The sequence below is a fragment of the Chanodichthys erythropterus genome, chromosome 14 (assembly GCF_024489055.1).
Source record: "Chanodichthys erythropterus isolate Z2021 chromosome 14, ASM2448905v1, whole genome shotgun sequence".
Classification (NCBI taxonomy): Eukaryota; Metazoa; Chordata; class Actinopteri; order Cypriniformes; family Xenocyprididae; genus Chanodichthys; species Chanodichthys erythropterus.
Window position 1 is genome coordinate 4,429,050 of NC_090234.1, and position 13,086 is coordinate 4,442,135.

Genomic DNA, 13,086 nt, shown 5'->3' on the forward strand with positions numbered 1-13,086 from the left:
TGTGTGTGTTGCATGCATACTGTATGTGATCTGCATGTTTAGGTTCAAATATGTCTGCATTTAAGTTAAACATCTACACCTTTCTATCACCGATATTCTTGTTTTTATGAATGCTCGTGTGTTGTGTATGTGTGGGTGTTGACTTCCTGAAGATGATGTGGTGTCCAGCAGTAATTTAATGTGCTGTCAGCGCAGTCACAGCAAAACTCCATCATGAGTGCACAGAGTCTGGGTGAAATGCCAGGAGATGTCATAGTGGGGACACTATTTAATTTACTATTACCTTTTTTACTACTGACTGGTAAGTTCTGTTTAAAGCTTTCTTGTAGGTAGTTTGAAATCAGTTGTCTTGTTGAAACAATCTTTGGCATGTTATTCCATAATATCCCATTCTTAGTAAATTGGGAAAATATATTGCTCTCCATACAAAATCTCATGGCATATGTTCATGTTGCAGGTAAAAAGATTGAAATGTCTCTGCACAATAGAAATATTTTTATGGTAGTTCTGCATTTCTGTACCAATAACTGGAAACCGGTGTTATATAACAGTCTCTACCTCTTTTTACACTCAATGTAAATCGCATCTGCCCTTTTTTATAATTATTATAACTTATTTGGGTAACATTTTGTTTTGCACATCTAGCATTAGGGTTGCTTGATTATGACAAAAATCATAATCACAATTACTTTGAGCAATATTGAGATCATGATTATTTAGCACTCACTGACTGTGGAAACATTTTTATTAAACAAAACAAACAAACAAAAACAAAAAGCAGCAGTTAAAAAAACAAAAAAAAAAAACAAGTTCAACAATGAACACCTTCAGGACAGCATTGGTTGGAAAGATGTAGACACAACGTATAACATTACAATCAAATTTATTTATACATTCCTAGAGTAAATATGAGAGTAAAGATAAATATGAAAGTATGTCAGCACTTCAAAGAATATTTTATATGCATTTAGGAGGCTAAAATGTTGCAAAGACTGTAGCAATGATTTTCAAATCAAGTGTTTTGGTCTTGTACATTTTTAGTGGAAATAAATATACTGTGTGCAGATTTGTACGTTTTATATGAGTGCATATTTATTTGAGTGCATATTTATTTGTACATTCAGAGTTGGAATACTGAACATTTTTACTTGAGTAAAAATATCGCTATTTACAAAAGAATTCACTTGAGTACAAGTAGTACTGAAAAAAATATAAAAGTAATAGTAAATATGTAGTTTGCTGAAAATTTACTTAAGTTACCAGTTTACAAAGTACTTTAGTACACCTAAAAAAAAGACAAATGTAAAGAATTGCTGATCACTGAACTGAAAACTGATTTACTTAAGGTTCAAAGCCACATATTGTCATTGGCTATAGCTCCTTTTAATATTAAAATCAAGATATTTAAAAATGCTTTAAAATTATTGCTAGTTCATGTTTGTGTAATGAAAAATAAACCAAGAAAAAGAAGAATTACAAGTCACTTAACTACCCAAGGCCCTGCTGACACAAATGTGCCGTGTCCTGGACAAAGCAAAGTTTATTTTCAGTTTTTGCATAATCAAAGGGACAGCATGTTTGTGTGCCATTAACTGTGTGCAAGTTGAGGAGGTGTGGTAAACACCAATACTCTGGAAATTAAAATATTTAATGAGCCCAGGTGGCATGATTAAAATGAGTGGTTCTTCCAGGCATTACAGCACAATTTCCAAAGTTAGCAAGTCAATTTAGATAGACTGATGGCAGAAGGTCTGGCTACGAGAGACTATCCAAACTGTTGCTTACCAAAAAAAAAAAAAAAAATCACATCCAAGTCTGGTATTTTTGTCTTGTCAAAGTTTGTGGCGATGCTCTTGTCATCTACGAAATGCCACACAGATATTATCCTCTTTTATTCCCCCCTTTGTCCAAAACTGTTCTTGGGTCATTTGATTCACCTGTTTACGTTTCTTGGAGTTATCTCTGGCGACAGAATCTTTATATGGTGTCATTGACGGGTGATGGAGGGACGTTACACTGGTTAAAATTGCGAATTTCTCTAGATTTAAACATTGTCAACAAAATATATAACACTGTGCTAGTGTGTTTTGGCCCTGGCATAATTTGTTCTTGCTGTAGCTGACCATTGAGATTCTGTACAGAGGGTTTGTCTAGTTGTCAATGTCTCGGATGAACTGTATCCGGCTGACTATGTTAACCACCGGATAACGGTGAGACAGACTAATGTAAATGTAGATGTCACTCCTCTTTCGATGTAACAGAGTACATTGGGTGTTATGGGAAGTGTTGGCCTAGTGTTCCGGTTGATCTAATTAATGCAGCCTAACAATCACTTAAAGAATTTGAGTTGAAAAAATATTAATTGTTATTTGTATGCTTGGTTAAAGACATTAGTCATTTAAAATAGATTTAAACTGCCTCCTGAACAACACAAGGAAAATAAAAATTTGGGAAAGTTTCATTTAAAAAGAAACAAGAAAAAAAAGAAAAAAAGAAAAAAAAAGCTGAGAAAAGACTTTGTCCGTATCAGATTCAGAAAGAAAACAGAGTAATCCATCAACACCCTCAGTGTTTGCACAGTCATTACTCTGTAATGTAAGATGATTGGTGATCACATAGCTGCGTAAACTACTTCTATATACTCCTTCTGGTTTACGCACTTCTTCACTTGTTTTTGACTCCAGAGATGCTATACCATTTCAGAAGATCAATAACAGCACCCCTGTCATTAGAGTAACAGTGAAAACATGGATTGCTGGAAAAACCTGTCAATGGCAGGGAAGCGTTGCCTCATAAATGGCATAAAATCTCTTCAATTGCTGGAAAAAGTTAAGTACTGAGGAGCTAATCCATACAGCGCTTTATAAGTAATTAGCAACACTTTAAAATGTATACAATTCCTTATAGGCTGTGTTGACAGAACCAGGCTAATATGATCATACTTTTTGGTTCTTGTAAACGCTCTACCTGCTTCATTTTGACCAGTTGAAATTGATTTTTATAAACCTGCCAGACATCCACTCACTTATGCATTACAGTAATCTAGTCTTGAGATAAAAAAATGTGTGAATTAACATATTGGCATGGGAGGCTCCGGTAACAAGCCGAGAAATTCTCAAGTTTTGTCGAAATGTATGACATCTCTGGCCCCTTTTGAGCATACAGGGAGTGAAGGTACTAAATTACCTCGAAGGTTACCTGCGGGTCCCACATCAGGATTTAGTTCTCGATCATTTGTGATATTAAACTTTCTCACATGCATTCATGTATTCCCTAATAGATAAGATTCAGATAGAATAGATTCATTATTGTGTCACAAACAGCACTTATTAGGTGTATACAGTTTTGTGTCCTCCCCTTTTTGTCCATTTTGTATAATAGAAGTGGACTATGTATGTGAAGATCCATCCTTTCCTTGTTGCTTTAAGCCACATGACCAAACATGCTTTTCCTTTAGGGTCAAAGAAATTAAGATCATTTACACTTGGGGAAAGGAATCAGGGAGAACAAAGTCAACATTTGACAACTCTGACTGTGATCTGCATTGTTTTACTTTAGGAAGCAAGTAAACAAGTTGATTGGGGGTCTCACATAGTATTTTGACCTCCACAGGGATTGTCATGGGCATGCAAAATCATACATTTTGTGAGTGTAAAGACGTGGGTAGGAAAGCTTTTACTTTTGCCAGCTTTCACCAATTTGTCCCCGTATCTTAAATTCCCTCAGTCAGTTACCCCCGTCGGTGTCTGTTGGTGTTGATCAGCACTTATTTTCACAAACTGAAAGATGTTCAATCAAATCAAAAGTGTACAAATCACCATTTCTCACATGGGATGTCTGAGAAGTGACGTACTGTAATCTGGTGATTTTCATGGTTGAACGACGTGTGTCGTTGCAGTGTGAATTGGCCTTTACGGTACACTTCAGCAGTTACTGCAGATCACTGGTATATCTACAACAATTTTCAAGTAACATGTAAGTTACAATGCTTTTAGGAATTTAGCTTGTATTTCTAAAATGATTTGTTCAGTTTGTTTATATGATATACTTATGTTTTTGGTGCATTTGGGAAACACAGCCCAGGCCTGGAAACTGGTCATAAAAATGAAAAAACCCTTGGAAATGAAGTAGGCTTTTCCTTCACAATCCACTCTCACTAGAGCTGGTGGTTTAGTCACTCTTCCATTGAAAGAGGCAGAATTGGTAATTTCATTTTTCTTTTATAATATATTTGTTTCTGAGTATATTTAAAAATTGTGTAAATTATGTAACTTTTCTGTTCTAAATTTGAATAATGAGAAAGGTGCATAATCAATCCATCTTCCAAACCTTGTTTTTGACTTACACCAAATCACTACATTAAGCCTAAAATAATTTATATTTTAGAAACAGTGGGAAACTGCATACTTCCTTCATTCATACATGCACAATTACATCATACAGTATCTGTAAATTACCCATCAATGGTCAGGATATTGAATGCACACATAGCTTCACGTTTCTTTGATAATTCTATCTGCATCGTTTTAAATGGGATCATAGTAACATTATAGGCTTTTCTTCTTAAGAGAGCTCAAAATGTTTGTTGTATGTTCATTTTTTATAGAGCAGTGATGGAAAGCATGTCAATGTTTTCATTCACAGAGTGTTTCAGCTGCAGTTCCACAGGGAGATCAGATTAGTGGCATAATATGATCTTCCACCATTGCTGACATTTATGAATCATGCCTACAGAGAACAGGAATGTTAATTCTGATGGATCCCACATATCCGGCCAGATGCCTTTTAACCCCTCTACCTTCAGCCCTTATTCAACTCACCTGTCTGTAATTATCAAGCGCTCCGGAAGATCTTAATCGGCTGGTTCAAGTGTGTTTGATCAGGGCTGCGTTCAGCCCCGACAAAACGTTGCAAAAAAACGTTTTTTAAACGGAAACGGTGGTGCGTTGAACACCCCGTTCTGATGACGCAAGAGTTGCAACTATGGCAGCTGAGAAAGACATTCTTTGTGTTCTTTTTGAAGAATTTTCGGAGCCTGATGAAGTCGGTATAAATACGTGTTTAATACTGCAAAATATACTCAATGTTACAGTCACTGTCCTTGCTGTTCACAATAAAAGAGAACATCCCAATCCAGTGAAAGGATTTGTGGAAACTCCTAATTATTGTGATACAACACTTGCCTTGCATTTCAGGATGAAAAGACAAACATTTCAGGTGAAGGATAATCCACTTCTTACCTTTAAGACTGTGTTATGATCTATATTATTTTTATTGTTTGTATTAATTAGGCTTATTATTTCTGATCACTGTTGTTGTGCTTTGATATTGTAATATTTACCATTATATAATCAGAGGAGTATAGAAAAGCTTATCAAAGTGTCACTTCTCAATACAACAGCAAAATATATAAGTATAGTATTTTTATATTACATTAATACTCATTAAAAAAAACTTTATTAAAACATATTGTATGGCATTTTAGAAATATCTGGAAATCCACTTTTTTTTTTTTTAACCAGACAACTAGTACAAATAATTCTAAATAACACGTAAATACTCTCTTTAATTAGTTATTTAATCTGAAAATGCATAGATATATCTCAAACGGTCTTTGTAATTAAATCACATTTATATGTCTCAATTTATTTGCTTTTTTCCAGTGAATCAAACAACGAACAATATACAAACAGAATTACACGTTAAATACAAAATATGCAAATGTTAATGCATTTACCTACACTATGTAATGAAAGAAAGGAGAATCTTTACTATCAGTTAACGTTAGTTATGTTCCTCGTTTTACTTTTTTGCTGTTGACACATCCGACCGAACTACAAACTTTCCAGCAATGTCTGTGAAAAATAGATGCAGCTGTGCGTTCAGAGTCCAGATTTGAACACTGTGAACTGTATTTGAACTCTGGGAGACATTTTTCATCTACTCATGCACTGTTTGAAACCATTGAGTGGAACAGCCGGGTTTCCATTACCCTTTAAACACATTTTTTGAGCTGTGAACAGATATGTACAGGCTGCACATCATTGAAAACACTAAAGGTACTCATTCATTTTATTTATATTTTCAAATGAGTTGTTTTTGCATTTTTCAGAGCAATTTCTGTCTTCTGACATTATCATGTACCACTGGCAGGATCCGGAGTGCTGGTTGGCTCCAGTATGGGCTGGTCGAATATGCTGACATCAACAGTTTCTGTGTTTATTCATGAGAAAAAGCTTGTTTAATCCAATCACTGCACTGCAGTATGCATACGTTTATAATTGCTGTATTATGCATGAGGAAGTATTACTTCTCTTGCCTCTGTCTCTTGTCAATTAGAGACATGTGCTACAACACAAAAATGTGTTTTCCTGTGCCTCGGCCAGAGCTGAAGTTTTGGAGCATGTGGATTGCTTTGCTGTAGTCTACTGGCACAAATGAAAAATATGTTCGCATAAGATCGCATTACAGCAGAGAATTCAAATGTCACTAAAGTGCTGTTCATTCACCTCTGCGTTCGGACCATAGACATGCAGAGCCGTCGGACAAAATTAAACTGTGTCGTTTATCATGAAACCGCAGTGCTCGTAAACTAAATGAAAGTATTATTAGCCATATTAAATATTCTTCTGCATTTCTCCCTTGTGTTTGGGAGTTTGTTGTCATATTCTCTGTGCTCATATATTAATATTCATTATTGTGTATAATGAGTGTGTTGTATGTCTGTGCTTCATTGGTTGTTCTCTCCCCTCTTCCCCGCTCTACACTCCCACTTTTCCAGAGCTTTACACGCCCATTTTTACAAAGATGTTCCAGCTCAGAGGTGTGAATGACCAGGCTAAAACGGGGGTTTTATGACCCTTTATATTGAAAATTTAAAATACGCTCAATGGAAACGTAAATTTTGCAAAAACTCCCATTTATCGCAAGATAATTTTTTATTTTGAGGTGGTTTTTCAGGCAATTTGAAAAAGGAATATATTTTTGCAAAACTTTTCAGATTTACAGGTCACTTGCTGTAAAGTCAATCATTCTTTAAAGATTGTGGTATGTTTGGACAGAAGACAAGAGTTCTTCATAAAAGAAGTAAAAAAAAAATTATTACGGGAAAACTGGATTCTAAACAACAAAGAAATGACACAATTTGAATTTATCAAGACCTCGAAGCAGATAGGAGGGAGAAACACCCAGAAACACCTTATACGTGGCTGCTCCCAAGTATAAGAGGCTTTCCTTGCCACGAACGCTTGGATAACACACCTACGTCTCCTTTGATGAACCATTTAAGACCTATGGAGCACCGGTGCTCCCATTTGTGTGTCTCTGTTTAAGAGCCAATATAAACTGAACCCATAGAAGTAGCACAATAATTCTTTTTGCATACAAAATCAGAGACTTTACACGTTCAAGCCTCCAACATGCTTCTGTTGCGTTGTTTTCACCCTCTGAGTCTGAGTAATATGCGTTTACAACAAAAACAGCACAGCCGCTAACTGAATAAAATATGTAGATTTCACTTGGCATGTTTGCTCATAACTTAATGAAAAATGCAGATCATAAAAAGCATTATTTAAAGCAGATTCTCACGATGCAAATGCAATTAAAAATCAACGTAATGTATTGATCACGAGATATGACACACAGAATAATTTAACATACTTAGCTAAAAACATGTCTCTCCAATGTTCCATGCGTATCCAATGTTCCCAGAACCACCCATGTTCGCTTTCCAGTGTGGAATAACTTATTCCACACTGGAGGGGCGGAGCCAGACATTGTAAACATTCGGGGCTTAGCCCAAATCTATGTTTGTCCAAAGACATTTTAATTTTCTATTAACAGCTTTACTGACAGGAAAGTAGAAATTTTGTACATTTTAAGGTTAAATGCATCAATCTGGTGCACTCTGGAAACTCAAAATTAAGAGCTTCAACACATGTACAGTGTGCAAATTGAACAAAGAAACAGCATTGACTTGTACCTGGACATTAAAAAGGGTTCAAACATCTTTTTTTACAATACTTTTGTACTCATTTCTTTTTAAAAGATAAATCCTTGAGCTTTTATTTTGATCATCACCAGCTGATCGCGTGCGCAAATGTGCGAGAGAGAGAAAGCGCGGCCGGTGTATGGTCGGATACTGTAGAAGAGCGGTATTGAACTGCTTAACGTATTTTAATAGAGAGATGTGTTAAGAAAATTTTTATTTTGAGAGCACTGTTAAGAAACCTCTAACCTGAAATTCCTGCTTGCTGACTGTCTCGCACTCTTGCGGTCGACTGTGCTAGCTCCTCCCCTACCTGCTGCATATTCAACAGAGATGAAGAAACGGAGTAGCCCATAGGCTAGATTATTTTTAAGGTCTATTTTTACAGGCTGTATGCAGTATATGCAAAGCCAAAGCGCAATGAAATAAAGCAACTTATGATTTCGTGGGTTTACATAGGCTATTGTCCAGTTTCATATTTTCTCAATGACAGCCATTACATTCAGGGCTTGACTCAAAACATTCGGGGCTGAAGCCCCGGCAAAATCGGCTGGCGCCGCCCCTGCAAATAACACAAAATAGGTATCATTTTAAAGCTTAGAAACTCGTTTTTTTTTAATGCATCTAACCATTTTGATAATCTCCTAACAATTGCTGAGAAGTGCCTCTAAATGGGAGTGTACTGCTCGTGGGCGCCATCTAGCTGTGAAAAAAAATTAATGAATAATTATATTTTTCAAAACTACTGCCTTGATCATCACAAAATTTGTATCATTTGAAAGCTTAGAGTCTGAACTTTACAATGAATGTAGCCAATTCGATCAACTCCTAAGTAGTGATAAAAAAAAAGTTCCCTTTCAGTCGGTCACGTTCGACGTACGTCAGTAGTGACCGACGAATTGGGATATCGCTTAGAGAGCCCTACCAGCTTCGTGTGAACTAAAACAAGCCAATGGAATTGGCGTGCGATATTTGCATAATGCGCACCGCCCCCGACAGGTGTATATAAATAGGAAGCAGATGCAATCGCACTCTGTCTTTTGCTTCGGAGCCATACACTGGTGTCCTGCTTCAGAAGACTCTTTCTTCGACTAAAACTGCCTCAGAAGAGGATTAGGAGCGAGCTGTCTGTGTTGGTGAAAAGGCACTTCAGCGAGGTCGCGAGTCCCGGGGAGCAGAGCTGTAGAGCTCTCAACTGCTGTTCTAACAGCAACACTACTAAAAGTGTGTGTGTGTGTTGCGATTTGGGCCGGTTCCTCGGTGTGTTCAGGGAGTGGTGTACCTGAGCACATCGCGTCACTCCCTGTGTGCTTCAGCACGAGTGAGCTGACATTCCCCTTCTAAAAGAGCTTTAGAGACAAACCCTGACAGTATGTCATTTCGTCTGTGCGTTAATGGGTGCGGTCGTTCCCTGGTCCCTGCTGATGGGCACAATCGTTGCATCTCGTGTTTGGGCATTCTGCACGCTGAAGCAGCTTTTGTGGATGGTTCATGTTCCCATTGCGGGAACATGACTATCGCGGTGCTGAGGTCGAGACTCTCCTTCCTGAAGTCTCAGGAAGTGAGGGTACCCTCCCCTATGCCCCGTTCGACCATTTTTTCCGGCCCGGGCCGGAATGACGGTTCGGCGGTGTATAGGACGGGTGACCTGAGGATTACGGTCAGGGCTTCCCCGCCGAGCGGAAACGCTCCTCGGGCCCCTGCCGCCTCATCAGCACCGCAACCCATCGTGCCACCGTTGGTTTCCGCTGGGCCCTCTACGGACTGTCCAGCCGTTACCTTTGGTGTGCCGGCGGCGGATCGGATGTCGATCTCTGCATCGGAAGGTGAGCCTGAGTCCTCGGGGGAGGAAGATCCGGACGCGCTGCCGCCCGGGACGGTAGCGTTGCCCGAGTCGGATCCTGAGCTCACGGCTGTGCTCTCCCGGGCCGCCTTGTGCGTCGGGCTTGAGTGGAACCCTCCACCCTGTCCCGGCCCATCTCGGTTGGGGTTGCGCTGGTCAAACCCAGCGTCCCGCCCCAATGCCTTTCTTCCCGGAAGTACACGATGAGGTGACCAGGTCTTGGCAAGCTCCGTATAGGGCTCGTACAAGGCCTGGTCCCTCGTCCGCCTTCACCTCCCTGGACGGCGGGGAAGTCAGGGGATACGCGAGGATCCTGCCAGTCGAGCAGTCTGTTGCGATGCAGTTGTGTCCAACGGCCACTGGCTGGCGCGGTGAGCCACTTCTCCCTGCCCGGGCCTCTAGGCTTACAGTGCCTGTGGGCAGGCTGCCTCCGCCCTGCACGCGATGGCCCTTTTGCAGGTTTACCAGGCAAAAGCGCTGTCGGAGTTGCCCCAGGAAGGTCCTGACCAACAGCTGCTTGGGGAGCTGCGCGCTGCCACTGACCTTGCCCTCCGGGCAACGAAGGTGACAGCGCGTTCTGTTGGCCAGGCGATGTCTACTTTGGTAGTCCAGCAACGCCACCTCTGGCTGACCTTGGCAGACATGAGGGAGACCGCCAAACATCGGTTCCCCCGTGTCTCCGGTCGGCCTTTTCGGCGACGCGGTGGAGAGCTTTGCCCAACAGTTCTTCGCTGCACAGAAGCAGGCTGAGGCTATCAGACATGTCATGCCACGGCGGTCCACTGCTGCCTCCACCCAGCCGCCCGTGGCTCAGCCTCAGCCTGCTCGTCGCCGAGGGCGCCCGCCTGTGTCTTCCTCCGCCCCTGCTAAGTCGGCAAAGCAGCAGCCAACACCAGCCAAACAGCAGGGTGCCGGTCGCGGACGTGGTGCCCAGCCCGTCTCTGCCAAGCCAGGTGGCAAGCGGTCGAGGAAATCTCGGCCCTGAGACGGGCGACCTGGAGGGGAAGGTTCCTGCTCTTAGGGAGAGTATTCTATCTGCTCTCCCACCCCCGGAGGAGGGCCGGGGGGATTTTGTGGCGTCTGTCCATCTACCGCCGCTGGCTCTCCGGAGTTCAGCGGTACCCACTTTGCCACAAAAAGAGCAATTTCCTCAAACTCCAGGTCACAAGAGGGCGCGTCTGCCAGTGTGCCAGGCCCCGCCTCGCCGCTCGCAACCCCCTCCCATTCCGCCAGTAGGCGGCAGTGTGATGGCGCAGACCGCGTCCCGTGCGCCGTCTCCCATTCGCACTGCTGCCTCGCAGAGTCCGACCTCACTCCGGGCCGCTCCCATGCCGTCCGAGTCAGGTCCCTCTCTGCCTTGCTGCCCCACCCCCGTGCGTCTGTGGTGCCTTTGGTCCCGCTGGCTCGGAGTCTGGAGGCGTGGGTCACGCTTCCCAGCCCGTCCCGCTGGCTCATTCGCACCATCAGACTCGGCTATGCGATTCAGTTCGCCCGGCGTCCCCCGGTTTTCAGGGGTGTCCACTTCACTCAAGTTTCGTTGGACAGTGCACCTGTTCTCCGGGCGGAGATCGCTGTCCTACTGGCGAAGGATGCAATGGAGCCGGTCCCTCCAGCCGATATGAAGTCGGGGTTCTACAGCCCCTACTTCATTGTACCGAAAAAGGGCGGTGGGCTACGGCCAATCCTGGATCTGTGCGTCCTGAACCGGTATCTTCACAGGATGCCGTTCAAGATGCTCACGCAGAAGCGCATTTTCGAATGCGTCCGTCCCCGGGATTGGTTTGCAGCAATAGACCTGAAGGACGCGTACTTTCATGTCTCGATTCTGCCTCGACACAGACCCTTCCTCCGGTTTGCGTTCGAGGGTCGGGCATATCAGTACAAAGTCCTACCCTTCGGGCTGGCCCTGTCACCCCGCGTCTTTATGAAGGTTGCGGAGGCGGCCATTGTTCCCCTCAAGGAACAGGGCGTTCATATTCTTAACTATCTCAACGACTGGCTGATCCTGGCCAGCTCGCGAGAGCAGTTGTGCGAACACAGGGACATGGTTTTAGCTCACCTCAGCCGGTTGGGTCTTTGGGTCAACTGGGACAAGAGCAAACTCGCCCCCGAGCAGAGGATCTCTTATCTCGGTCTCGAGGTAGACTCGGTTGCACGGACCGTGCGTCTCACCGAGGTGCGCATCCAGTCGGTGTTGAACTGCCTGAGCTCTCTCAAGCGCAGGACAGCGGCCCCACTGAAAGTTTTTCAGAGGCTCCTGGGGCATATGGCATCTGCAGCCGCAGTCACGGCGCTCGGATTGCTCCATATGAGGCCGCTTCAACACTGGTTCCGCAGCCGGGTCCCGAGATGGGCGTGGCAGCGCGGCACGCTCCCTGTCCCCGTGACACCGAGCTGCCGTCGCACCCTTGTCCGGTGGTCGGACCCTTCGTTCCTGCAGGCCGGAGTACCCCTCGAACAAGTGTCCAGGCATGCTGTGGTCTCCACAGATGCCTCTGCCACGGGATGGAGGGCCACGTACAACGGGCATGCAGTGGCAGGTCTTTGGACGGGGCCTCAGCTGCATTGGCATATCAATTGCCTCGAGTTGCTAGCGGTACGTCTTGCGCCGGCCCGCTTCAAGAAGCTGTTGTCAGGCAAGCACATTCTAGTCTGCTCACAAAGCACTGCGGCCGTTGCGTACATCAACCGTCAAGGTGGTCTACGCTCCCTTCGCATGTCGCAACTCGCCCGCCATCTCTTGTTGTGGAGTCAGAAGTATCTGAGGTCCCTTCAGGCCACTCATGTCCCAGGTGTGCTCAACCGTGCAGCCGACGAGCTGTCACGGCAGCCTCCACTTGCGGGCGAGTGGTGGCTCCACCCCCAGGTGGTTCAGCTGATTTGGCAGCATTTCGGCGAGGCCCAGGTAGACCTGTTTGCCTCCCCAGAAACTGCCCACTGCCAGTGGTTTTATTCCCTGACCGGCGGCACGCTCGGCACGGATGCCCTGGCACACAGCTGGCCCCCGGGTCTGCGCAAATATGCGTTTCCCCCAGTGAGCCTTCTCGCACAACTCCTGTGCAAGGTCAGGGAGGACAGAGAGCAGGTTTTGTTAGTGGCTCCGTACTGGCCCACTCGGACCTGGTTCTCAGACCTCATTCTCTTCGCGACAGCCCCTCCCTGGCCGATTCCTCTGAGGAAGGACCTCCTGACTCAGAGACGGGGCACCCTGTGGCACCCGCGTCCCGATCTATGGAACCTCCACGTGTGGTCCCTG

At 43.8% G+C, this 13,086-nt stretch overlaps 1 protein-coding gene across 1 annotated transcript in view; it reads left to right on the forward strand.

The window, feature by feature from the left end:
• Nucleotides 1-11,754: 11,754 nt before the first annotated feature.
• Nucleotides 11,755-13,086, forward strand: part of si:dkey-11f4.7 (piezo-type mechanosensitive ion channel component 2) — an 85,838-nt gene continuing 84,506 nt past the window's right edge. The window contains 2 exon segments of the mRNA XM_067410212.1: nucleotides 11,755-12,006; nucleotides 12,054-12,213. Of these exon segments, the coding sequence (XP_067266313.1) occupies nucleotides 11,755-12,006; nucleotides 12,054-12,213 (412 nt within the window).